At 35.9% G+C, this 27987-nt stretch overlaps 1 protein-coding gene across 2 annotated transcripts in view; it reads left to right on the top strand.

Annotated features, from left to right (window-relative positions):
• Positions 1 to 27987, top strand: part of SLIT2 (slit guidance ligand 2) — a 257865-nt gene that overhangs the window by 228912 nt on the left and 966 nt on the right. Inside the window, exons 29-36 of one of the 2 annotated variants that reach the window (XM_009099760.4) lie at positions 7714 to 7807; positions 9660 to 9797; positions 9890 to 10130; positions 10469 to 10599; positions 15673 to 15827; positions 21537 to 21825; positions 25763 to 25974; positions 27067 to 27987. The exon at positions 27067 to 27987 is cut by the window's right edge and continues 966 nt beyond it. In XM_009099760.4, the coding sequence (XP_009098008.3) occupies positions 7714 to 7807; positions 9660 to 9797; positions 9890 to 10130; positions 10469 to 10599; positions 15673 to 15827; positions 21537 to 21825; positions 25763 to 25974; positions 27067 to 27308 (1502 nt within the window). In that variant the 3' untranslated portion in view covers positions 27309 to 27987. The remainder of the gene's footprint in view (positions 1 to 7713; positions 7808 to 9659; positions 9798 to 9889; positions 10131 to 10468; positions 10600 to 15672; positions 15828 to 21536; positions 21826 to 25762; positions 25975 to 27066) is intronic. The other variant, XM_018925278.3, reaches the window with a different exon arrangement.

The raw sequence follows: 27987 nt of genomic DNA, 5'->3' as shown, positions 1-27987 counted from the left end.
AGAAGTAAAACCTCTCTTACACCACTGGTGGCATGTACTTCTTACCTTTCTGTTTGTTTTGTTCTGCTGGAGGTGAGACTTTGAAGCTTGCTTTGTTTGCTATATCAACCTCTCTGCTGCTATAGTTGTGCCTTAGCTTAATGTGCTATGCTGCTGTATTACAATGTAAAAAGTCTCTTGTCTCTTCTGTCTTTGTCACTGCAAGCTGCTAATCTGAATGAAGTGGAAAAAGGTCAGTTGTCTTTTAAACCTATTTTCACTTACCTTGGTTTCTCACTTTCCTTTTCTTAAAGGTGCATGGATTTCAGTTATTACAAATGACCAAATTGTATATAGATATAACTTAGAAAGCTCACTGCAAATCCTGAAAGTAGACACTTGGCTGTTGCTGTGAATACATGTCAAAAGAATGTTGCCAAAGATGCAGATCACTGTGCAGGAGTACTTTAATACTGCATTCAATGTCTTTTTTTCAGATGTATTAAAAACTTGTGCAGACATTGATATAGGACTGAAAAAAAGCTTACATTATTGTGTCTGAAATCCTTATTCTTCTCACCTTAAAGCCATCCCTTGGTTCCATGCTAATGTATTCTCTGTCTTACAGCACTGTTCTGCTTTAATTCTTTCAATAGATTGTGTTACTAGAAAATATGCTGGAGTATCAAATGGCAAACATCTTGCTCCTCATTTCTGTGGCTTCTTGTTTGCTGTAAATATCTAAAGAAACTGAAATGACCATATTAATCTGGGGCTTTGGTAGAAGAAAGGTAATATTGAAGAGATTTATGACACTAACTTTGGGTGTTTGATTTTTAGTTTTATTGAAGTTTCTGCTTAGCACCTATCACACACTAACAGAGATAAACCATCTTCTCTGCAATCTGATCATATGTACAATCTGAGACCTACCATAATCAATGGCAGCATATTTATAAAGTTGTATATTTAGTTTTAAAAGCAAATAAATAATTTTGTGGTATACTTGCCATTAATTTGATAAATATATTTTCAGTTTCTGAAGCAATATAATATATGATATATCGTAATAAAAATATGTTCATTATCCATGAAATTACATGTTGAGCAAGACTGCAGTTATATGATGTATGTTGCCTAATAACATCTATGTTGATTAATTTACATATCTGATTAATAATTCCTTTAACTTAAACTCATAGTGTAAATTTTCTCTGTAACTGAGGGCAGAGAATGAGACATTTTCAGAAAATTATTCCAGCCACAGGTTTTCTATGCTTAAACTGTCTTCCATTTAGACATATTGCTGTATTTGCATTTTATTGCTACTCATCTGGACAGCAGAAATAGCCTGCTATTTTTCTTATTTATTATCAAGTGTGAACTGTAATATATTAAAGTTACAGATTATAGAAAGAACAAACTCTTCACAAACAAATTATCAAACATCCAGGGGATGTGAACTTAGTTTGGCTGCAAGACTAAGCAGATGTGTATGTGATACATGTCTGTATTAGCTTGCCAGCTGAACATGGAAGTTATTGATAGTCTACAAGGTGCCTGGAGGATCAGTCAGTTTTATCAGGCAAGACATCTTCTGAATTGTGACAGTATTAGGGGAAAAAAAGGGATCATTTCAAGCAATTATCTCAGTTTATGCAAGCTTTAGACACAACTTTCTTGCCACTGCAATAAAGAAGTTGCATTAGTACTTTGAATTCACTTGGTAATCAGATAAGTACCTTCCTGAAATTTAACCATGAAAGTAATCAAATGCAAATCATGTGCTATCAAACTTGATAAAAATTTCAATAATTCCATCAAATTAAATCATAATTCTCACCCTTGTAAGAACTGCACGTGTTACAGATTCTTAGAATAAAGAGATGCATTTGTTATTTTTGCTTTTTATCACTCATAAAATTTTCTTTTTCATCTAGCTTAATAAACTTTAAATTACCATTCTATATTAAAAGCTCAAGTATTGAAATAATTTTACTGCATTTGCATAAAGGAGAAATATACATGATATTTGTGGCAAGCTGAGCTACCTGCTTCTGGTTTAATCACTGCCTTGACTCATTCTAGTCTATGATCCACCCTTCTGTTAACCTTAACTGTCTTAAAGCTTACCTGCTTAAAAGTTACTGGTTTTTTGTTGTTAAGAGTGAACATAAAGCAAATGGAAATGTTAAACTAAACTAAATTAAACTAAGCACCATTTTATACTGAGATCTATGAGCATGGGAGATAGCTAAAAATACTTATGCCACGCTGAAAGATGGGAACAGTCCAGCAATTTGACTTTAAAATTAAATTCCAAAAAATGTTCAGATTTCTGATTATAAACTGCATTCTACTGTTGCTGAGAACTTTTGTCAATTCTAAGAAATTTTGTCTCTCATATAATCAATATTTTTATTTGTAATTTCTGAATAATGAGCTTAAGACCTGAAATAATTCATGTGGTATACTGCACATCAAACTGAAGACTAAATAAAAATGCAGCAGTTTTCTGTATATAGTTTGTTAAATGGCACTGTCATTTTCCAACCCCTGTTGCACTCTATTGGCTGTTTGAGTCCCAGTGTTAAACAGAGACCTCCAGTCACAGTCAGACAGTGATACCTAATTGATAAAACATTAACACTGAAGATGTTGACTCACAGTATAGCTTAACTAAGCCCAGAAGATGAAACAGATACCTAAGTACCCACATAAATCCTTCTGTTCTACTCTGTGGTAGGTATTGGGTATTTTGACTTTGGAAGAGAGAATAACATAGAAAAAAAAATGGATTTTGTTAATTAAAATTGACTGTTGTTGTTTTTAGATTCTCTGTCCGGGTTTGGGGTGGGTTTTTCTGTTTTTTTTTTTAATATTGAACTCAGCTTTGCTAATAAAAGTCATTTTAAACTTGTTTCTTTATAAACTTGCCTGTAACTAGCAATGTGCTATTACATTAGGAAGCCCATGTCCATTTTTGTTATAGCTGTCCTCTTCATTCAGAAATGTAGAGAGTGACATTGCTTTATTTTAAATTTATTAACCAATCATTTAAAATAACAATTGTAATTTTTTTCCCCTCATTGCCTCATTACTTGTTATTTGTTGTAGTACATATCTATAAAATGGAAAATCCACAGTTAAGGGTCTATTCAACCTTGAGAAAAGAAGGCTTGGGGAGATTTTATCACCCTGTTCCAGTACTTAAAGGGTGGCTGCAAGGAAAATGGAGACTCCCTTTTTCACAAGGAGTCATATGGAAAAGAGGAGGAGTAATGGGTACAAGGTACCCCTGGGGAGATACCAGTTAGAATTAAAAAAAAGAGGGAAACTTTTTACAGTCAGGACATGGTGCCATTGGGATAATCTTCCCAGAAAAGTGGTGGATTCCCCAACAGACCCTTTCAGGATTCAGCTGGAAAGGGTGTTGGGACATTTTGTCTCTTTTGCCTTTTCCAGGAGATGATCCTTGAGGGATAAACCTGGTATTCCAGGATAAATTTTTTGTGATTTATTATCTTATCAGGTCATAAGAGTGAATTAACACACACAGGAAGCACAAACAGACCTGTGAATCTAGCAAACATACAGCTTTGATTACCTATATAAAGTATCACCAGTATATATCATCAGTATTTCATAGTGTTGTCTGACTGTTTAAGTCTACATCATAGTTAATGCAAAATCTCAGTAAATATTTGTCTTGAGCTTGGAGGGTTGTGTTCATTCATAATTCCACTGGTTTCAATGCTTCTCTGTACCAGAATTCAGACTTCCTTAGATTCATTAAGCCAGATGTCGTGTGAAAAGAGTTATTGCTGGTTCTAATTAAACTTTGGAAGCTTTTCACAGGTTTTTTGACACTTTATCCACTTCTTACTTTTAAACAAACTAATCTGTTCCTTATTCTCTTACATACAGAAATGTTCCCATCTTTTAAAAATATAATTACTTAGCCAAGAAGCCTCACTTACAGTGTTATTAGATGAATAAAAGAATGTCCTCACACTTGGTGTCAAGCTTCCTTGAACTGAGACTTTTTTCCTCAACCTTTTCTGATTATTTTGAAGTATGCTCTTTAAATCTTTTATTATGTTTCTCAAATCAGGAAACTCTCTAAGATTTCCTTCCAATAAGGCCAAGGAGCCTAACTTGGTAAATTTGTGGGGTTTTGTCCTATGAATGTTTCACTTTAATCACTATCTTTTCATTTAAAAAAATTACTGTTTCTTTTCTCATTTGAATTCTGAATAACACAATGGTTGTTCAGTATACTGAAGGAAGGGCTCTTTACCATGAAACAATATTCTTCAGTGATTCATATTCCATATCCCATAATTTACCTACCTTTTTCGTTAACTTTTTCAGAAACATTTCATTTTGGCCATGAGAATGTTCCATTCAGAAAAAGATCTATTGGCTTTTATTAATATATGCAGTTATTAACTATTAGCTGTACAAGACCTTGCATTTGGGTTATCTTGCCTTGTTATTCTGGTATTTACATCTTCATTCACAAACTGAGTGTCTGTTGTACATATTTGGATTCCATCTTGATATTTTCTTTACTGATCCTATGTACAAGTCTGCCATTAATGCTATCTTTTTTTTTAATACCTAAAGGTTGTACTATAAGTAAAGCTGACTTTTATGGTCATGGTATTTTTAACATGAGTCTTCTGCTACATGGCCACCTAATTGCTACTGACTCTTTAACTAAAACTCCAAGGATATGATTCGCCATGCATGCAGTTTGCAAATCCAAGGGGAAAGTTTCCTTACTTTTCTGCTGTCACAGCACAAAGAGTTCTGCTTTAGTGTGCTTTTCTACAGAGTACTCAGATCAAACCCTGACCATATTCTTAAAAATGCCTGGTGATGTTTGATGATGTTTGCAAACCATTTGGCTGCAGTATGCCTGGTAGTGTAACACTGATTTTATAATTTGAAGTGGACATTTTTCAAAATGGTAAACCTGTTTAAAACTTAAATGTCCAATCATTATAAAGGATTCACAGCCAAGAGTGGGAAATAAGGAGATTTCAAGTGCCCCTGAGCACTCCTCATGAGGTGATTCAGCTTTCAGTATCGTTCTGAAGACATTAGGCCAGCAACCTATGAATACTAAAATGCAGTGTGCTTTAAGAAATCCTTTATTTTATTTTAATCCTGTATTTTACCTGGGGAAGGATTTACAGAAATGTACAGGCTTAGATACTATTGAGTAAGACTATTTACCACTCAAGTTATTTCAGAAATCTATGCCAATGATAATCTAAGCCAAATCAATGTCCTGTAGCAAAATCAGTTTAATAATTTTGACAGGAATGGTAAGAAAACTTGTTCCTATTATGCCACTCCTAAATTGCCATTTTCTAGGTGGTTTGGTCTTCTTTTCACTGACCCATTGCTGTGAATGGATGAGACAGCAAGTTCCAGCTCTGCTTGCTCAATGTGTCACTTTCAGAAACTCTCTGATATGCTGTCAGATTTAATAATCTTGGGAATATTTAGAGGTGCTTTTTTACAAGTTAGTACTGTACAACCACATTTTTTATTACTCGTAGTTGGGGTGTGGGTGTCATGTATTTTTCAGTTTAGCATGTTATTTAATATACAGTATATGCCATAATAAGATATTTTTATAAGTGTGTATCTAAACTAGGGAATGTGAACAAACTAGGTTAAAACAACAGTAATTTTTGCTTATTCTACTCCCATCAACCTTAAAATCTGAACTCACTGTTCCCATACTTACATCTCACTCTTAAACACTGCTGCTCTTTGAACAGATTTCAGCTATTATAAGTTCTGCAAAATGACTAAATGCTATGTGAAGAATAGCATTGAGGACATATATATATATGAGTTTGTTTGAACAAAACCCTTTGAAAAGAGAAAGAGATCTGGGTTTTGTTTAATATATCGTGGGATGCAAACAATCCCTGGTATTCAGGATTCTTTGTGCACTGACCTAGTCATAACAGTTGCACATTTCCAGACTAATAATTCTATTGAGAGCTTGAAGAGGCTTTGAGGATAGAATTATAATCCTTTGTATTTGTCATCTTCAGCGGCCTGCATTTGATCTCCATTCAATTTCCTACATGTATTGACTAAGTCATGTTGTTGCTGACAGTTTTCCTGAGGCTATTAGGTGACCTGTTCATGTGGGCTAATTTCCTGTGTTATCTTGAACCTTTCCAAACCTTTGGTTTGTAGAGAAAACACACTACTTGCAAATTGAGAATGTGGTATTTATTTATTTATTCTTTCATTTATTTACTTATTTATCTTTTTTAAAAATCATTGATTAAAAGAAAACCAGTCTGGATCTTTTGAATGGCTGCAAAATACTTGTCTAGCTGTTTTTTATCTTGTCCTCTCATTTTTGAAGATGTAGAGGTCCCATGTCTTATTGCACTTAGTATACATATATATTAGTTTTTCAGTTGTGTTCTCAACTGGCATAACTGTCTTTGCTCCTGCTTCAGTTTTGCCTTTTGCTCTATCCTTGCTTTAATATAGACTGTTCCTCAGCTCTTTTTTGGTTTATTTGTCCACTGCACTGCAAGCCACTGACATGCTCAGCTCAGTAAAACTGAGGGATGCCAAATATTGTCTCTTTGAAGGCACGTTCAGTTTGAGCAGTAAAAGTGTCTGATCATTCACTCCTTTCTTCTGCTCTTCTGTTTGTCATTGTCATTGTCATGTACAGTTCTACTTCTCTTTGCTTGCCAGATCACGTTTTATTACTGGAAGGGAATAAAGGACAGGGACAATCCTACTTCTTCCAGTTCTTTCAGACTCTGATGGACCTTTCAGTCCATCAGGCACAGGGTTTATACCTGTATATTACACATATATTCTTCAAATGGATTCTGGAATAAGTATACCTACATTAAAAACCAGTGATTACAGGTCTAGCAAGTGCATGATACATGGTATCATCTGATAAGTTAGTCAGGGAACAAGATATTGTTGATCTGTTTACAAACCTGTGTTTCCTTTTCATAAAGTTGCAAAAAAAACATAATTAACCATACTAAAATACTTTTTGGATTATAAGACCATTTTGGAAATTAGAGCCACTGCCTCTATCAGCAGGGAAGGATAGACATTTTACATAGATTTTTTTTCTTTTCTTTTCACAGAACAGATTATAGATAATTATGGTACATTAACAAATGCAAAAAATGGAGAGTCATATTTAAGGAAAAGTAGAAAACAAGTTTTCATTTTTGGATAATTGGAATTGTATTGACATGCAGTGATATTAACAGGTTTTTTTCAGGTAATAGACTACTTATAGTGATAGTGCAAATCTGGATATATCTGTGTCTTATGTGCTTAGAAATAAGTAAAAGAAAAGCATATTGGTGGTTTTTTTGTTCTAGTGACTTCAATCACTAGTGTTTCTATATAACAGAGCTAGATAAATATTGTAAAACAAAGAGAATTACAACATTACCATTTATATCCATGTATAGATGATTGAACTTGATACTGTTTATAAATGAGTTACCAGGTATATTATTATTTATTTTTGTTATTTATGTATAACCATTTATTTATGTATTATTATTTATTATAAAGGTATTTATTTCTATGTAAATAAGTATGCATATTTTAGTGTTAGCAAAGGAATTGCTTTTAAAATTCTGTTCATTGCTATTTTCAGGTCACTGTGATATTTTCACTGAATTGACAACATACATTGTATTTCAGGTGAACTCTGTGAGGAGAAATTAGATTTCTGTGCCCAAAACCTGAATCCTTGCCAGCACGATTCAAAGTGCATCCTGACACCCAAAGGATACAAGTGAGTCTGAAATGTGTTTAGAGTCTGACTGGATCAAAGTTTCTATTCTTCTATCCCACTTAGCTTCCTTTCCTTCTGTTTATGTGGAAGCCAATTCTACTCTCAAAGTACTAATTTTGATTATTATTAAACCTTATGGCAGAATAGGCCATTATTTTCATGTAAAGCTGCATTATTATCTGAAGTATGTTTTCCTGAATTTGACTGATCTTTAAAAGGTCTAATTCCAACCAGATTTTAAATAGAAACACAGGTAGCCTTTATGATGGTCTATACAAAACCCTTATAGGAGTTTGAACAGTAGGAAAATAATTGCATTTAATTGAAGTGGAATAATTATATTGCTTTTAGAGAAGTAATTGTGAAAGAGATTATTAGGAAGGCACACTGAAAGGCATAAAGTAAAGAAGTCCCTCCCCAGGAAAGCTAATCTTTAATTATACCATATCCTTATCATGATTAATTAGTATGTACAATTTAAAGCTGTTTTAATAGGCTTTAGCTTAATAAATACAGGAAACCTGCAGATTTAAATTGTTCTCACAAGTGCCTGTTTTATGCACAGCTTGCTTTTGTGCTAAAATCAGATTGTCATTCCCACTACTTATGAAATGACATTTCATTTAAAATATGGCATAAAAATATTAAATATTCAGTTGAATGTTAAACTAGGTTGATAGTTTCAACTGGAAAAATAGAAAAATTGTTTGGTTTCTGTTGTAGTGCATTATGTTTGTTTTTTCCTTTCACTTCAATAAACTTAGTTTAGTGTCGTATACTTTAGTCTCCAGTTCATTAATCTTTCCTGTTACTTTTAAATCAGAAAATAGCACATGCAGTATACTTCAAGATGTATCTCAGTCAGACTTTTGATAGGTTGCTCTATATTCTTTTTCCCTTGTCTTGTCCATACCTGTTGTTGAATAAAAAATGAAACGTATTTGATTGAAGTGCTAAATTTAAACTTATATGGCTATTTAAAATCACTCTTGCCAGCTTAGAGAAAATTTTAGATAGTAAAAGAAATGACATTAAGGAGAGAATCAAAAGATCCAATGAAATCAATTCATGACATCTTAATTTAAAAAAATGTCATATGGATGCATGAATTTGTAATATTTTCCGTTAGTTTATGACAGAGTTCTGAGCATTCTCTCAATCCTATATATGAGATTCCCTAAAGGAATGCCTCTAGCATGAGCAATGAGAGTTTCACATGGAAAAAAAACCCAAACAAACCTACAAACAAAAATTACATACTCTCTTGATGATGGGCTGTTTCTAGACCAATGGGAGGACAGATGATGGGTTTTGAGACTTCTGTTAGTTCAATAACCATGGGGCTATTTTTGGTAAATCAGACTGGTGGAACCTTAGGAGCAAAAAAATTATGCATAACCTTTAAACTGCATAAATGGACCATTGGTCTGTTTATAGCCATTCAGTTGACAAAGAAAATAACCATCAGTACCAGCTTTGGATTTTTTGTCTTGGTTTCAAGTATATTGATTGTGTTGAGTGCTTGCAGCCATGAATAACATCCTGTAACATTCTGTCTTGCTCATAAATTCTAAAAACTGCTTAAATTATTCATGAGGGCTCTCCAGATTTGCACACAATTCTTCAATATAACAGCAGGTGTGTAAACATTTTAACTAGCAAACCTGTATTCATTACTTATGTAGATTCCCCATCTAATAGTATGATGAAGCTATAAAGTCTTTGCACACAAAGTATTAGGAATGCCTTTTTTTCCTTGATTTTTAAACAGCACAGTGGTTCCTTAACTTTGTTATAATCACACTGTCATTAAAAGGCACTGTGCTATCAGATTGGCTTTGCTGTTTTACAGATGTGATTGCACACCTGGATATGTAGGTGAGCATTGTGATATTGACTTTGACGACTGCCAGGACAACAAATGTAAAAACGGAGCACAGTGCACTGATGCAGTTAATGGATACACATGCATTTGCCCAGAAGGGTACAGGTGAGAAAGACCTGAAGGCAGTACAAACATGGATGTCTTCGGTCACAGTTGTTTTTTCTTGGAAATACTGATTGTTTTCTGTTTTCATTTAGTGGCTTGTTTTGTGAGTTTTCACCACCAATGGTTCTACCTCGCACCAGCCCTTGTGATAATTATGAATGTCAAAATGGGGCCCAGTGTATCATAAAAGAAAGTGAACCAATCTGTCAATGTTTATCAGGCTACCAGGGTGAGAAATGTGAAAAGCTGATTAGTATAAACTTCATCAACAAAGAATCCTATCTGCAAATCCCTTCAGCTAAGATACGCCCCCAAACCAATATCACTCTACAGGTAAGTTCACTTGACTTATGGATTCTCTTTTCTGGAAAAGAGAGTAAATGACTTTCCATGATGTTGAAAATGACCCAAAGTTATCATTGGCTCACTTAAAGAGCTTTCCACAGTTTGAGCTAAAAATCTAGAAGAATTAATGCAATAACTCTATATTCACATTGAAGTAGATGGACTTATTAACAGGAGGAGAAAGAGTTTTGTCAGGTTGTCCTTCAAAAAAAAAATTTATAATGAAGTAACAGACTAAGACACTAAATTCAGAGATTCACTTAATACCTCATTTTGATTAAATACCTAATTTTTGTGGTTTCTAAATATTTCTATCTTTTAACTAGATTGCCACAGATGAAGACAGTGGGATCCTGCTGTACAAAGGAGATAAAGATCATATAGCAGTGGAACTGTACCGGGGTAGAGTGAGGGTCAGCTATGACACAGGATCATATCCAGCCTCTGCTATTTACAGGTGAACCTGGATGAAACACATCTGTAACAGAAACAAAACCTACATTCATTACTTATATCAGTCACATTTTTTAATACTTGGTTAAAAGAAATATATGCAAATTAATGTGTTGTCAGACACTTAAAACTTCTTGCCAAAAGATGTGATTTGGTTGGCAAGTAACTCAATATAGTTATGTCAGACAGATAATGTATTATTTGTTGCAGTAAAACAGAATAAGAGTTAGCTTTCAGCAGAATATTTATACATTTTTAAAGTTCACGTGTAGCAGTGGAGTTTTTTCTTAGTTGTAACTGCCAAATAATTTCCTAGTGTGCTGAGTAAAATGAAAAACTACACTGTATAAGCAGAAATTAAATAGAAGCTTCTCTTCTCTTCTCTAGAAGGCAGTCATATAATGTGGGATTTTTCCCTGGCAAGTGAAGAGAAAGCTAAAAACTTGATTCTGAAAAAAGGCACCACCTTTGAAAAATCAATGGCTTTTGTTTCCAAAGTCATTAAGGGAAAGACTCTATAGCTGCTTCTGAAGCATAATTTTTGAGGGTTTTTTTTTAAATCATATTTCTCTGGCTCTCTGAAAAATTTCCACCTGATTTTTTTTGGGAGGTATTGTAAAACCTCACAGGAATTAGCATGCAGTCATTGCAAGAGTGAGCAGAAAGACAAGAGGCATCACTTCCTAGCCTTGACTGCCCTCTTGGTGCTAATATTACTTTCAGAAGTAAAGGGGAAGTATTAAATCAGTTTTCCTTGAATGTTCTTTTTGCTCTATTTACACCTTTTATTGTAAAATTTTATAGAGGTATATTTGCTTCTAGAGTTTGTAAAAGTGACACTGTTTTGCATTCTATTAGAGACATTTCAGTGAAAACAAATTATTTTTGTAAATTATTATGCTCCTATTCAAAATGTTACTATTTTTTTTTTCTATCTGGGTTAGGGCTACACAAGAAATACAGATTCTTTTTTCAGGAGTTTAGTTATTTTTGTTAATTTTTATTTCAATAGATACATCTGTCTGAGAATAAGAAGCAATAAGGATAAGGATCATATGTAGTTCCAAGTTATTTTAGCTCCCATTTCTATAATCTATTTAGAAAACTTCTTCTCTTTCAAAACATATATGTTCTTCCCATGAATTAAGTTTTCTCTGGCATTCTTGAAACATAATAAATAGTGGTAATTCACACTTGTCCATTATAGTTATCTCTAAAGATAAATCTAGAAAGTTTGAGAAACAGTACTCACACAGAAATAAAAAACATGGAAGGAGTTAATAACAAACTGACCAATTAACAAAGAATCCCAATTAGGTTACTGTTACAAAATAATAAGAAGTATCTCCCCTTCATAGTTGAGTGTCTCTTTTCAATTATGTGACAAATGAAGAATGCAAGTGTAGTGAAGAAAGGGATAGGAAATGTAGTGACATGTTACAGAGTGACACAGTTGTTTAGTGATGCAGATACACACTTTTGGTTATTATTTTTAGTTTCTGTTATTGTTGTTAACCTGCATTTCATTTCCGATATGCATGATGGTGAGTTTCTGAGATATTTGAAAGTTATCATGTGATAGTCCAGCTGTACTGAAGGCTTTTGCTGCTGAGGCAAGGCTGAGGGCATAACCTTATCTCTTTCTACAGCTGTCTGAAAGAAGATTGTGGCCAGGTTCAGTCTTCTGTCACAAATAACAAGCAATAGGACAAGAGGAAAGTTGCACCAGGAGAGGCTTAGATTGGAAATCAGGGAAAATTTCATCATGTAAATGGTTGTCAAGCATTGGAACAGACTGCCCAGGGCAGTGGTGTAGTCACCATTCCTGGAGGTGTTTAACAGAAGTGTAGATGGGGCACTTAGGGACATTGTTTGGTGGTGGACTTGGCAGTTGGTGGTGGATTGGTTTAGTTGCTGGACTTGATGATCTTAGAGGTCTTTTCCAACCTAAATGAGTCTGTGATTTCATCATTCTATTTTGGGGGAAGCCATAAATACATTTCCACATTTGGGTATAGGTATATATGTGCATCTAGTGATAGCTCTACAAACTGTGTACTGGTTAATGTCTGTTTCAGGTTCTAGAAAGGAGTATGTTGTAGCACAGCATCTTTAACACATTTTACTCAAATCCCTTCATTATTTCCAGTTCTTACTGTTTTACCCTCTCAGAATCTTTCTGATATCTCCTGCCTGTTTTAAGGTCTTTACCTTCTTTTTATCCATTCATTGCATGTTGCCTTTCTGTACTTTTGTTACCTACTAAAGCTGACTCTTGGAATGTTTTCAGTCCTTCCTTCAGTCCCTCCCTTTTGCTTCCCTCCTGTCCTCCCAGTTCATGGGAACTGACTGCAGGAAAAGCCATCATCCCAAAAGCAGTCATCAGTCAATCTGAGAAATGAAATGATGGCACTGCCAAGACCAATAAATAATATTCATTCATTGGAGATAGTTACTTGGGAAAATTTAAATCACTTGTGTTTTATTCTGTCTAGGCATCCCTTTTTAAATGTTAACTGTTTTTTACATAAAAGAAAAAAAATCTTTTCATTCTGTAAACTTGTTTTCATCATATATTTATTGGAAATGTGGGACTATTTATTCCCAGATCATTATTCTTCTACAGAGTACCAGAAGCCTTAAATCAGTTCTTCTTACAACTTTTCATTACAATCTATGCATTCAGATCTCATATGTCCAGTGGGAAATGGGCTAGAAGTAATGTAAGTGCATTGGCAGGAAATATTGCAGATATGCCTTGAGTTTATTTCCTCTTCAATTTAAACCACCCTTACCTAGGAGGGCTTCTCTTTCTGCAGTAAATTTTTACCAGTGAAACAGTTTAAACCAGAGGCTTTTAATAATCACTCTTATCAGAGACACATTCCCTTTACACATTATGGTTTGTATCCCTGGAATGACCCCTTGCTCTAAAAATGCATTTTTTGTGTTGTTCTTATTCTTCTAAATACTAATACTGAAAGGTTTAGAAGTTGTAAAATAAGTTTCCTTGAAACAAGAACATCACATCAGGGTTTCTTGCTTCCTGAAGTCAAGAAGTTATATGCACTTTGATTTTTAGCACATTTTTTTTGCCTGGATTCATTGAAATGTGTTAAGTAACTTAATCACAGCATCTTTTATGTTGCTTGATCAGATCAAACAAACCTTTTGATACCTTGAATAAATCTTTCTCTTTAGGAATGATAAACCCTGACCATTTCCTTTCCCCCCATGGAAACTGGCAGTCCCCCTCCTGGCAGCTCCCATAAAGTGTTTATTGTGCCAGTGTCTGCTCCGTCCTGTGTTTGCACTCTCAAGTAGAGCTGGGTTTATGTAAAGCACGCATGCTACCATGCAGATCTTTGATGCACAGTGAGCAAAGGCTGTTCACAGAGTTGGCAATAAATGGCTAAGAAGCTATTTAATGTGTCACAGCTGTGAATGACCAAGTGTGCTGCTGATCTGTTCCAGGACAAAAGCAGTTAGGTTAATTAAAACATCACTAAGGAAGGTTTAAGGTAATTTGCTTGATTTTTGCCTTGAGATTTAGCAACTTAATCCCTTTCAGCTATCCTGCTTTCTCAATGAGAAGAGCTAATTGACTGTGTGACTGTCCATTTCAGGCTATCATACAAATGGTTCATTTAAATAACTTTTTTTCAAAGGATTAAGCTCACTTATTTGATGGTGCCCTGAAACAAATAAAGGCTTTCATGGGAATAGTTTTAATGTCTGGTCTCTGGACTACAACTCACACCTTCCATGCATATATTCAACTCTATTTCTCCAGTGGAAAATGGACTACAAGTTATGCAAGTACAATGATATACTCAGTCCCAGAATTTAGTAATGATATTCTTGCTTTTCTGATGTATTTAAGCAGTGTTCAAGTGCAGAGTAGTTCCTGCACTTGAGCACTTGCTACATAGATATTGAGGCTGATAAGCACAAGCAGCCATTTTTTTGTGCCTAGCAGCATGAGTGAACTTGTCCTTACTCAGGGTGAGCACCAGGCTTGAAGCAAGCATTTTCAGCTTGAGAACCTTCAGGCATTCTCCTACTAGTGAGTTCATATCTTGATAGTAATCAGAAGAAAATGGTATCTGTAGATGAGAGAAAAAAAAAATACAGCATTCATATTCACTGTACTGACCAGAAGCTGAACACACTTAGGTAACTATTCCTAATAAAGATAACAAATAACTTTATTGCAAATGTCAGTGGAGCTGTCTGGACCAGTGATATGATTTTGTCTGGCAGGACTAAAGTTAGATGCAGTTCCATATTCCATGGAATAGATTTATGCATCACTGGAGTTGACTCGGGCCTTCATACTTGCAAGATATGTAAACCCAATACTCTGCAAAATGTAGGATACAAACAGACTTGCATGCAAATATGATCTTAAAGTAACATTAGAATCACATAATGGTTTAGATTTGAAGGGACCTTAAACAATCCCCTAGTTCCATCTTCTTTGTTATGGACAGGGTCAGCTTCCACTAGATTAAGTTGTGCAATGCCCCATCCAGCCTGATCCTGAGCATTTCCAATAACAGGTCCACAAATTCTCTGGAAACCTGTCCCAGTGTTTCATATTAATCCACCCTTGTATTAAAGAACTTTTTTTCATGTCACTTCTTTTACTTAATGGATTCTATCTGATTTTTATCTACCCTCTTTCAGTTTAAAACAGTTGGGCTGTGTCCTGTTAATACAGGGTCTGGTAGAAAGTCTCTTTCCATATTTCTTACAAGCCCCCTTTCAATGTTGAAAAGCTGCTATGAGGTCTCTCCAGAGCATTCTCTTCTCCAGGCAGAACAACCCCAACTCCCTCAGCATGTCTTCATAGAAAAGGAATTCCAGCCCTGTCATCATTAGTCCAGAAGAAGGGATGTTGTACTGTATTGGCTTTTAAGCATATGTGCATGTCTTTGCTTAAAATGTAATTTTCAGGGGAGTGCACTCCTGGAGAAGTTCTGATCTGAAACTGTATTGACTCTTTAAGGGAAAAAAGGTAAAAAACTGTTCTAACCTGACCATCAACTGTTTATTATTAATGTTTATTTTGCAGTGTGGAAACAATTAATGACGGAAATTTCCATATTGTGGAGCTGCTAGCTATGGATCAGATTCTATCTTTATCTATTGATGGAGGAAGCCCCAAGATAATTACCAATTTGTCCAAGCAATCCACTCTGAACTTTGATTCTCCACTGTACGTAGGAGGTAAGAGGATTTTATTGCTTCTTACTAGAGATATTATAGATAATTTACTGTGGTAACATGCTTTAAGGAACACATTCTTTTTTTTCTTAAAGAGACTCATTCATTGACATAACTCCTTAAGATGAAACTTTGGCAGTTATTGTCAATAGCTTCAATTTTAAGAAATAATACGTCCTCAAACTACACTGGTTGCTTTTTTATAATTATGTTTCTTTTTTTGGCTGTAAAATTTTGTAAATTTCTGCTGTTATTTAGCCTTTTATTATACTGAAGAAGTGTGCTTAACATTATTTAGCTGCATGAAGATTTAGTAATGCCTATTCAAAAAGTGTAGAATGGTGGCATTCTGTTTTGCTCATTTTACATTCCTCTTTCCCTGTACTTATATATGCAGGAAATGAGAGCAGTGTGTAAAGCCATGAAGTATAATTTATGTCTGCAGATCTTACTGCTTAGGGCTGATAGGAGTTAGGACACTAGGTAAGAATGTGCCCAGACAGTTGCCTCACTATATGTGTCAAGGCTTGGGTTTTGTTTGTTTTGAGAAATAAAGAGTGTTTGTCTAATTGTTTGTTTAACTTGAGCAGCTAAAGGATTTGAAAATTTTTTATCATTTGATGCCAGTTCCTCTGTAGAACTATGAGTTCAAATATATTGTTTTAACTAGCAGTTTCTGCTGTTTTTCTATGGACCTGTGCAATCTAGGTAAAAGCCAGAAAATTCAGCCAACACTTAGTGCCTCCTTACTTGGTAGCAAGTCTAAGTTCTTGGAGTTTAGAAATTAGGCATGATTTTTAGGCATTATTTAAAAGCTACAGATTTTCATGTTCTACTTAGTTTAACCTTGTACTCTTACAACAGGCATGGAAGGAGTTTTCTTCTGATCTGTTCTTTCTGTTGAAAAAATGTACTTCCTTTTTCATTTTGCCTATTTCTTTTATGTCTGAGAATAATTTTTTTTTTGTTTTTTAGACTTAAGGATCTGGCTTCCTTGCAAAAAACTGTGCCATCAATAGTACATTTGTTTAATGTACTATACTGATGCCTTCAAACATGGATTGCCCTGCAAAAGTGCACATTGCATTTTTTCCTGTGTATCACTCCTGTTTCCATAGTGTCCTGTGCCACATTTGGCAGAGGGGTCCTAGACTCTGATAGGACACTGTGTGCTTGCTTACTTGTGTTATCAACAGCAGTTTGTTTAATGACTGCTGAGGCCAATTGTACTACTTGAAAGCTGAGCTTAGTGCAGAACAATAATCCTCCTGTCTGTTAGAAGCACCTTTTGATGAAATGAGGCCAGACTGCCAACTGTAAACATTTATTCTGGGCACATTCTTACCACTGCAATGCTGGTTTGTGACATATGGTTCTCTTCCTTGCTTCTTCACCCTGCAGATCTGTGCCCCCATTAAGAGAATCATACTCATCTGCATTGTCATCTTCAAGTGTCAGAAGAATAACTTTTGGAAATAATCTTTTCTCATAGTGGTTTGATACCTAGGAGCAGCAGACTTTTGCATTCTAGTGCATGTTCCTTAGGGAGGTTCTGTGTTTATTCTATCATAATTTTTCACATTCAGGCTCCATACAGGCAATTATTTCTGCTGTCATAGAAAATGTTGGTCCAAAAAAATAATAAAAACCAATCATAGAAGCACATTGTAACAAAATAAAGGAAATAAACCCAGTAGGTTGACATTCAGATCTTAATCTTTCCTCTTCTCCATCTAATTTATCTGTTTATGATTTTTTTAAATTCTCAAGACAGGTAATTTTCACTCTTGTATCTTTATATCATCCATCTTTTTGAGATTCAATAATTTTTTTCTTATCCAACTATATCTAGATTTTTTTAGGGGATTTGATTACACATTTTCATCAGTTAAGAACTTAAATTCTCACTAGGTTCTTATGCAGTATTTTTATCTTTGCCAAAGTCTTAGTTTGACACCTAAATCATCATGTAGCTTACACTTACTCTTACCACTTTCCTGCTAAAATGGCATTTCTGATAAGCATCACCTCAGTTGGCAGGCTGAAATTCAGACTTAACAGCAAACCCTTGTACAGTGTGTGCTCTCACTCTCTCTCATTCCCTCTCTCTCTGCCTTCCCCACCCTCTTTTTTTTTTTTTATGTTACACTTGGGTCACAAAATGTAGCTTGGTTTAAAAGGGGTAATTAAACTTATATTTTTACCAAAACTGAGCTAATTTATTTATACCTTTTTGGGGTTTTTTTCCTCTTTCGAGTGTATGGAGTGTGTGGTCATAGTACACATGCTTATTATTTTTCAGTCTTTCTGTAACAAATTTCAGTAAATCATATTGAAAGTGCATGGCTTTTGTAAGAATTCTTAAGGGACAATCTGTTTCTTCTCAAAAATTCTTCAAAGGAGTCACAGACATCAGTGATACTTCACATTCTTCTCTCGGAAATTAGAGCATATTTTACTAGTTGAGAGTGGCACCTTCTTTCATGGATGTCCCTATTTCTGAGACAGGTAGAGTATCAGCTGCTTCTCATTTGTGCCTGCTCTGTTCTGGCAGCTTCTAGAATTAGAAACTTGTTTCGACAGTTTTACTGTGTGACTGTTATTTAAGAGAGATTCCTACCATTTGCCTCCTTGAACAGTAATTTACCTGTAGTCATGTTCAGCGTCCAAAAGCTTAAAAGGGGATGGGAGTTACTCTCTTATCTTGCCAAAAATAGATCTGAAATACTTGTCTGTATTGTTTCTGTGTCAGTTCTTTCCTAAATGGTAAAGAATCTTTATATAAAAATTATCTAAGAAATATTTCTAAAGAATATAAGCAGGTTTTACACACACTTTGGCCTTCTAACATTTGGTGTTTTGCTAGAAGAAGCAAAAGTGTATAGACTGAAAACTTGTGCATATGTTTGCATTGTGTTTCCAAATGTCTCCCTCATTAGAGAAAATGGACAAAAAAAAATTCTGAATCATGATAAACCACCTATTGCCTGGTATCATACATACATGTTTATGGTTCTCAGAAATCACATCTAAGTTTTCTGACACTTTCAAGTATAACATTTATTTTAGCATTGCATTCGTGTGGTTAGTTTTGTGCACCTTTTATTTTTACAAAATGCAACATCAGTGCATCTATTCTGCTGAGATACTTGAAGCATTTTCTATGAACATTAGCTGAGTGTGGCTTTCAAGGGGGACCTCTTCAAGGGGTGAAGGGGCCTTGATGACTCTGCCCAGTCCCTGGTTTTAGAATATGGCAAGGAGATGTGAGGAGATGGAAACTCATGCTTTTTTGCAGTCTGAGTCCTTTAATATAATAGTTCAGAACCTATTTTACAGTTTGACCCTGCCAGAGTGCCAGGTGCCCACCAAAGTCACTCTGTCACCTCCCTCCTCAATTGGACAGGGGAGAGAAAATAACATGAAAGCTCATAAGCTGAGATGCAGACGGGGAGAGAACCTTCACCGATTCCAGATGCGGCAAAACAGACTCTACGTGAAAAAATTAATTTAATGTATTAAATCACAGTATGAAAAGGAGAGGTAAAACATTTCTTAAAGATACCTTCCCCCCCCCACCCTTCCCTCCTTCTCAGGCCTAACTTTTTTCCCCCCAGTTCTCTATCTCCTTCCTACAAGCACTGCAGGCACATGAGCAATATGGGTTATGGTCCATTCATCACATTGTTTCTGCCATGGCTTCCTCCTCAGAGAAAGGAGTCCTTCCCCTCTTCCAGGTGGGGTCTCTCACATGGGATACAGTTCTCTACAAGCTGCTCCTGCATGGATCCCTTTTTTCCCATGGGACGCAGTTCTTCAGGAACAGGCTGCTCCAGCATGGGTGCCCCACAGGTTCACAAGTCCAAGGAAAACCTGCTCCAGTGGGGGCTCCTCTCTTCACAGGTCCTGCCAGGAGCCTGCTCCAGCACAGGCTTCCCATGGGGTCACAGTCTTCTCTGAAGCATCCACCTGCTCCAGCATGGCCTCCTCCATGGGCTGCAGGTGGATCTCTGCTCCCCTGTGAGCATCCATGGGCTGCAGGGGCACAGCTGTCTCACCATGGGCTGCAGGGGAATCTCAGCTCCAGTACCTGGAGCACCTTCTCCTCCTCCTGCTTCGCTGGCCTCAGTGTCTGCAGAGCTGCTCCTCAAATATTCTCAGTCCTCTCTGGTCACATCTGCACAATTACTCTTTTGGGTTTTTTTCCTTTATAGATACAGTATCACACAGCTGTTGCTGCCATCACTGACTGGCTTGGCCTAGGCGGACTTGACAGGTCCATCCAGGACACAGCTGGCATTGGCTCTCTTGGACATGGTGGACACTTCTTGGAGAAGCCACCCCCGTAGCTCCCCCACTACCCAAAGCCTGGCCACACAAACCCTATGCACTTACTTAACTGATAAGATCAAAGAAGATTAGGCTCTTCAACAGTATGGATACAATAATGTTCATTTCTATAATCACTGAAGCCTAGCACAAATGAAATTACAAGGACCTCTAAATGAAAGGCAGGTCTACTTCATTACGTTACACGGTATTTCTGCATGACTCTTAATTGTTCAGAGTAATATAGAAAGTTATCAGAAGTATCAGTTTACATGGTTAAGGAGCAACTATGCAGAACATTGCTGCTTTCTTGTCATTATTTAAGTACCAGAATGAAAAGTGTTGATTTTGTCTAGGAATAAACCTGTGCAGCTAATAAGAATATTTATTTTCAGGTAAACAGTTCCTTTCTAATGCTCTGAGCACTTTGATTTCCTTTACTTGTGAATCTCGGGACTCATTTGGGCATTTTGTGTTCATTATCAGAAGGCACTCTCCTAAGAACTATCTGCTATAGGCTAATATGTTGGCAATAAGTTAAAACAAAACAAAAAGCAGGGAGTAGGAGTAGAAGAACTTCATGTTTAGAAGAAAACATTTGATAGTAATGTTCCTTCTGAATTATTCTTGAATGATTATAACAGGATAAGTGCATCACATACACCTACTGCTCTAATTACACCTATAAAAACAATAGACTTCAACAGAGGAATAACTCTGAAAATGATCAGCACTGGGGACATTTGCGTTATCTAAAACTGTACACACATAGTAGTTGGATGTTGAATTATTTTTATTATTGATTGGTTTTGACTGTAATGGCAAAATAGGAATGGCTTTAAGTTTTATTAATCTGTTTTTGAGACATACTAAACAAAAGTATTTTTGGTTTTGGAACCTCAACCTGTTAAACTATCCTTTCCAGGAAATTTTCCATAGCAAATGTGTATGCTAGTTCCATTTTGATGAGCTGGTCCAACTAAATTCTTCTGGATTTGAGTATCTTAGCTTACAAAAAAAATTACATATCAGACAACAACCGTTCTTTTTCTGGAATTCTGAAACTGTGTGCTATCCTGGAATTAATTGCACTAGGTCAATCCAGGCAAAGCTGACCTTTTCAAAGCTCTGAGCTTCCTTTCTGGTGAAGTCTTGTATTCATCTCTTAAGCATGACTTAGGGACTTAAGGTTTGGAGTTAATTTACACGCATGCTTGACAACCAGGACAATTTCCAAAATTATTGTTCCTGGTTCTAGTTTGAATAGCTAAGAATAATTAATTTAGAAGAAGCATTCCTTTAAAAGTGTTTTAAAAATGGAGAAAATTGTATAGAAAACTGTGAGATTATTACACTGGTTATTTGCTGTTATTAATTCCCCAGGCATGCCTGTGAAAAACAACATAGCAGCTTTGCGCCAGTCGCCAGGGCAGAACGGCACTAGCTTCCATGGCTGCATCCGTAATCTGTACATCAACAGTGAACTCCAGGACTTCAGAAATGTGCCCCTGCAAGTGGGAATTCTGCCAGGTTGTGAGCCTTGCCATAAGAAAGTTTGTGTGCACGGGACATGCCATGCTACCAGCCAGTCAGGCTTCTCCTGTGAGTGCGAAGGAGGATGGACCGGACCGCTCTGTGACCAACAAACCAACGACCCGTGTCTCGGAAATAAGTATGTCCTTCCTCCAGAAAAAACAGTAGTTTCATGTGCACATATGTCTCCTGTTATGTGTATTCTTTTTCATAAAAGTTCACACTTGCAAGAGGTAGCATAACCTGGGCATGTAAAACAGAAATCAGCATCCAGGTTTTAACATATGTTCTTTCCATAAACCTAGTGAGGGAAAGTCCTCAGTTCAGGGGAGCAGAATCCCACCCCTCACTGAAGTTCTGCCTAAAGCCTGGGAGGTACTCTTGCATACTTCTGTATGGGCTCCTTTTGTAAGGAGATGCACTAATGCAACTGTGGGTACGACCCTTGGCACAAAAATAATTTTCAAGTGGTTGCAAATGGGAAAAAAACCTATTGTTTTCAGTTTTAAAGAATAAGGTAATTAAATCATTATTATTAATAATAATATTCTCAACTGTGTTTTTGAAAAATGATACAATGGACATACCTAATATTTTGTATTTTCAAAGTACCCCAGGTTTTAGGAGGAAAATAGATTTCAATCTTTATGGTGAACTTCTGTTTAAGTCTTGGTGTGGTAATTCTATTTACTGATTGGAGCAGAAAATTTTAGTTTAGATATTTATACATGTCTGTAGAAAGATTCTTATGTATAAATGTGTGGAGATAGATAGAAAATATATGTATAATTGTGTATATGATAGTATTGATATCTATGCATATTCATCTTTCAAATTTACTGCAGAGAAAGATTCTATTTGGGTTCATGGACTCCCAGCACAAGAAGATCAGAAACTTCAGAAATTCAAAACTATTTTGTATTTATTCATCTTGGGCAACAAGATGCCATTCTGTTTGTTCTTACCACTGTCCTTATTACAGCTTGGCAACATCTTTTTTTTTCCTTTTTCTTTTTTTTTTTTCTTTTTTTCTTTTTCTGCTCAGGCAAGCCTGCTTGGGTCTTTTGGCTGCTGCTCTTTCAGTGCAGCATTGGCCTATGCAATTTTTGACTTTTAAGGACCAGTGGCCTAAGAGATTCTAATAAGATGATATTCAACTCCTATATAAAATGATGTTTAAATCATCTTTTCACATAGTGTGTGGAGAGTCTGACCCTTTAAAGTTTTATATAGCAGTTAGCATGTTTTGCAACACAGTTTTATTTATATTGGTTATAGACTCTTTCAGTACCTTTAAAGTTTTGAACTCTTCCCAGAGCTAGAGCAGTCACGTTTTGAAGGATATCATTATAGCATTTAATTTTTTATTGGTCATTTTTAGGCTGTCCTCTTTCACAGTAACTTTAAAGAAGGGTAGACACAGCAGGTTATAAAATACAAATGTGACTTTATATTTCAATACTTCAGGATTAAAAAATAACATGAAACTGTACCCACAAGTTCTACTATCAGAAAAGCCAGAGAATTTCTTTAAACTGTCCTTGAAGTACTAGATTCTTCATTGTTTCTTATAACTGTGCACGTTACCACACAAACTGAGTGTTTTTTTGCAGCAAATTATGAAGTTACCAGTATCAGATGTAGGCAGTATCAAGGACAGAAGTAAGTGAGCACAGTGTTAATATTTTGTTTGCTCTTCAAAGTATTGGGTTTGTTTCTGCTGAATACAGTGCTGTGAGCTTTTAAGAGGGAAAGCCAAAACTTTTTTTTTTTATTATTTGGAGTGGAGGAGGGCTTTGTTGTTCTTTACTTCCTGGGGATATTCATTCTGTATTTCTTGATTCATCTCTAAATTGTCTATTGAATAGATGCATTTTATGCATCTAATACAGTTTGACATTCTGCTTTATCTGAGCAACAGAATTGTCACTGTGATCCATGTTTGAAAAATGTAGGTGATCTTTTAGAGATGCACATCATGAGAAGACTTAAGATACATTCACATTACCTGCATCTAGGTGTTTGAATTCAAAATATAGTGACCAAAGTTTTCTCTCAAGTCAGTAAAGGAATAAGCACATTTCAAAAGAATAAATAAGAATTCAAGTTGTCTCTAGATAAGCTCATTTCTCCCCATGACTGACTGTGTCTGGAGCTTATGGCAATTATACATCCAACTTGAGTGCCTGACACAGGTACCTAAAATTAGATGAGATGAATCTGTGCCCGAGAGTTTGCACTTAGCTTGATGTTCCTTACAGTACAGTCAGAAGATGAAATTTAGAGCTTCAAAGAGCAGGTGGAAACAAAAGTATGAGAGCTGGCATTAGCAAAAATTTAATCATCTTCTAAGTCAAAGCAAAACTTTACCAAAGATCTTGACACAGATTGCTTTGATATCTAAAGCCTGTAGAGAGCATGGCAGGATGTCAGTGCCACCTGAGTAACTATAGATCAGATGTCCTAAAAGTGGATTTTTATATATGGTGAAAAGATCAAATGCTGAACATAATGAAAAATAAACAAAAGCTATCTGCCCCATGATACTGTCTAAGCCTTCCATTTTGAATTGCTAAATAACAGTTTTGAAATATCAGGCTTCAACCACAGGAACAATTTTCAGTTTTTGTAGAGAATGTGGTTGCTTCAAAATACCGACTAATACAGAAATAGGAGGTGCTTAACCTATTAGTTTTATATTTGAAGGTTTTAATCCCAGACTGGTTGTGTTATCTTCAAATTTCAAAATGAGATGTTGCACTTAATTGAATTCTTCTTTTAAGACAACATGCAATTTTAGATTAATTTTTGCAATCTTCAAACTGAAACAAATTATTTTAGATCAAATAGGATTTTTATATTTTTTTATCTCAATTTTTTCACTTATTTAGGTGGCTATCATAATTTACTAAGGAGGTTGTGAGTTCAAGAGTCGTACACTATAGAGAGGAAAAACATTAGAGAGCAAAAACATGAGGAAGGGTGACCTGTATGTCAGGATTGCATTCCTCCCCACAGAAGAATTTTCACTGTGATCTACCTAACAGGATTTAGATAGAAAATTTTTCTATGGAAACAACAGTTAAAGAGAATAACTTTATTTTTGGAAGGAAGTCATTGATCCTGTGCCGCCAAATGAGGAAAGGGAAGTAATTTCATTCCAAGTCAATGGTGATAGTTTCAGAAGATGAAATCCCCAGATGTGCAGCTTACAGCTAGGAACAGGTAATTAAACATCCTCCTTTTGGGAAGCACCACCTCTCTCTCCAAGAGAAGTAAGACCAGCTGTGTGTTCCCATACTACTGCACATCAAAACTTAGCAGATGCAGATTACTCACAATCTTTTTTGTATTAACAACAAAATTTGAGCCTGCCCCAAATGTTTATGGAAGCTCAACTGGGAAATTAGCTGCTTTAATCACTTTGGGTGAGAGCTGACAATGCACAGCCTCAGCTAGTGTGAGTTTGGTCTGAATTCTGGGGGAGTGCTGTTGCCTTGCAGTGAAGCACAGAACTGCCTCAGATATTACAAGGCCCTGCTACTTGCAGTTGGCAATACAGACTAATGTGTTTGAAGGGAAAGCACATGTGCAACTTGAAACTGCCATTGCTTGAGTCAGAATAGCTTCTCTTAGGAAGTGCCTGACCTGTCTTTGTACTGGGAGCCCCATATTTCAGAGTGACAATATGGAGTTTCTTTTAAATGATACACGAACCAGAATTTCAGGTGAGTTTCCTTTTCCTTTGGCTTGATTTTGCTGTGTTCTTCTCAAAAGCATGCTGAAAATGTAGGTAGACAGGAAATGTTGTTTTTAATACCTGTGGCCTGTAAAATTTTTCCATAACACATCTACAGAGGCTATTTTCTGGTGAGAAGGAGTTCTGTACTGCAGCTTGTTTTGTGTAAACCTGCATACTAATTATAAACCACTTCACTGCATCTCACTGAAAAAGTCCATTAGAAACCAAAGCAATTTCTTCTGAGTACAGACCAAAGTATTTGTAGTTAATGTTGCTTAGCCTGAACTTTGATGAATAATTTATTTTTATTCTCTTGGGCTTGTTTCCCCTGTAGATGTGTGCATGGTACCTGCTTGCCGATCAATGCATTTTCATACAGTTGTAAATGCCTGCAGGGACATGGGGGAGTCCTCTGTGATGAAGAGGAAATGCTGCTTAACCCCTGCCAATCCATCAGGTGTAAACATGGCAAATGTAGGCTTTCAGGACTTGGGAAACCATATTGCGAATGCGGCAGCGGATACACGGGGGACAGTTGTGATAAAGGTAAAAAAAATGCATTCATGTTGTTGTGGTCTTAGAAAACAGGCTTTTTTAGTAAAACATGAACAGCTAAGCACATGAACAGCCAAAAACATGACCAATTTTTTTTTTCCACAACACACACATTTGTTGCTTTTTTTTCTACCATAAGACTTTATCTTGATGAGAGAAAAACCAAGCCTTTCCCATGAATTTGTTTGCATTTTGAGGATTTTTTCATCAAACGTTTTGCTGTGAAAACATTTCTTTTTTTTTTTTTTGCCTTTATTCAGAAACACATTTTTACTATATTTAACTATTACCTTTTACCTGCTGTATCTTTCTGTATTTATTGTTTCTCTACCTTCTGCAACTGAGAAGCCAAATCCAATGATTCTGCTCCTAGTTTTATCACAAACTCTACTTTTGACCTCTCAGCTTCAACTGATTTATCACAGCGAATTATGCAGGTGAGATGGATGAAAACAGGATGACTTTTCCCCCTACCTTTTTCTTTCTCCTTTGTCTATCAAAGCTCTCCCTCTCCCTCTTTTTCCCTTACCCCAGATGGCATTTATTTTGTATTGTACATAGATGTGAATAGAAGAATATGGTTGTAGAACTTTTAACAGATGTCTCATTTTTAGCTGCCTTTATACCTTAGTAATTTATGAAGTTAGCGGAATGTAACTTATATTAAGTAAGAGTTTGAATAATATTAAACTCCAGGTCTAATAAATTAAATTGCATGCTCTCTGAAACATTTCCCTATGGTAAACAGAACCAGCTGCAAGCAGTGTAGCAACAGAAGATGTGTATTTTTATAAAAGAGGAAAAGATTTAAGCTTCCAATTTTCTTGTCATTGTAATAGCTTCATATTTATGGTTTACACATACATAATACAAGCTTTACTGAAAAGAGGAGGTATAGGGAATGAAACCCAGCATTAAGCAGATTACGTTTGGAAGCACCACTAGTTTCCAATACAGAGTCTCGGTCGAACTTTAAAATACCAATCCCAACTGCGAACCGTAACACAGCATCTCCCCGTGTTCTGCGTTCTTTGACCCGCGTCTCAAAATCGCGTCTCTTATTTCCGACGTTGCTTCCCACAGAAATCTCTTGTCGAGGGGAACGAGTCCGAGATTACTACCAAAAGCAGCAAGGGTATGCTGCGTGCCAGACGACCAAGAAGGTATCGAGACTAGAATGTAAAGGCGGGTGCTCGGCCGGGCAGTGCTGCGGGCCGCTGCGCAGCAAGAGGCGGAAATACTCCTTCGAGTGCACCGACGGCTCGTCCTTCGTGGACGAGGTTGAAAAAGTGGTGAAGTGTGGCTGTACAAATTGTCCCTCCTAAGTGTCCCTGTCACACTTGTCTTTTGAAAATGTTGTATACTTATTGACTGTGTCGGACTAATTAATGCTTCATAGTGGAAATATTTGAAATATATTGTAAAATACAGAACAGACTTATTTTTATTATGAGAATAAAGACTTTTTCTTCATTGAAAAAAAGATTCAAGTGCTTGAACTGAGACTTCTCATACCCAAGAGGAGCTTTGAAGAAAAAAAAAAGACCTGGTAACATTGCAGCAGAAATGGGAAACTTTAACTGCTTTTAACATGGATTCTTCTTTATAACATGCTGAAGATACACTGACACTACACACATGTGACTTTCAACTTAACAGCTCAGTGATGAAATACTGACCAGAACACGAGGCTTGTTTTTTCACTTTCGTATCAGTCTATTTTGTTGTCTTGACAGACCATACCAATCACTTACCTATGGATGAGGAAGCTTTATGAGCAAAGAGAATCAGATTATACAGAAATAACAGTTGTTTGAAACACATTTTGTCTTTTGGAATTATTAAGCATCTTGAGAAGATGGAGTCTCATTTAATGAATGGGAAATAGGAGATACAAGAATATACTATAATCCTGAAATCTCCTGATGATGTGTACTTTTATGTCAGCATGTTAGCAAAAGAAGCTTAAAAAAGAGTTTATCTTCCCTTTTACAGTATTAATTT

This window comes from Serinus canaria, chromosome 4 (genome assembly GCF_022539315.1).
Source record: "Serinus canaria isolate serCan28SL12 chromosome 4, serCan2020, whole genome shotgun sequence".
Classification (NCBI taxonomy): domain Eukaryota; kingdom Metazoa; phylum Chordata; class Aves; order Passeriformes; family Fringillidae; genus Serinus; species Serinus canaria.
The sequence above is the reverse complement of the archived record's forward strand: the minus strand, read 5'-3'. Positions and strand labels throughout refer to the sequence as shown.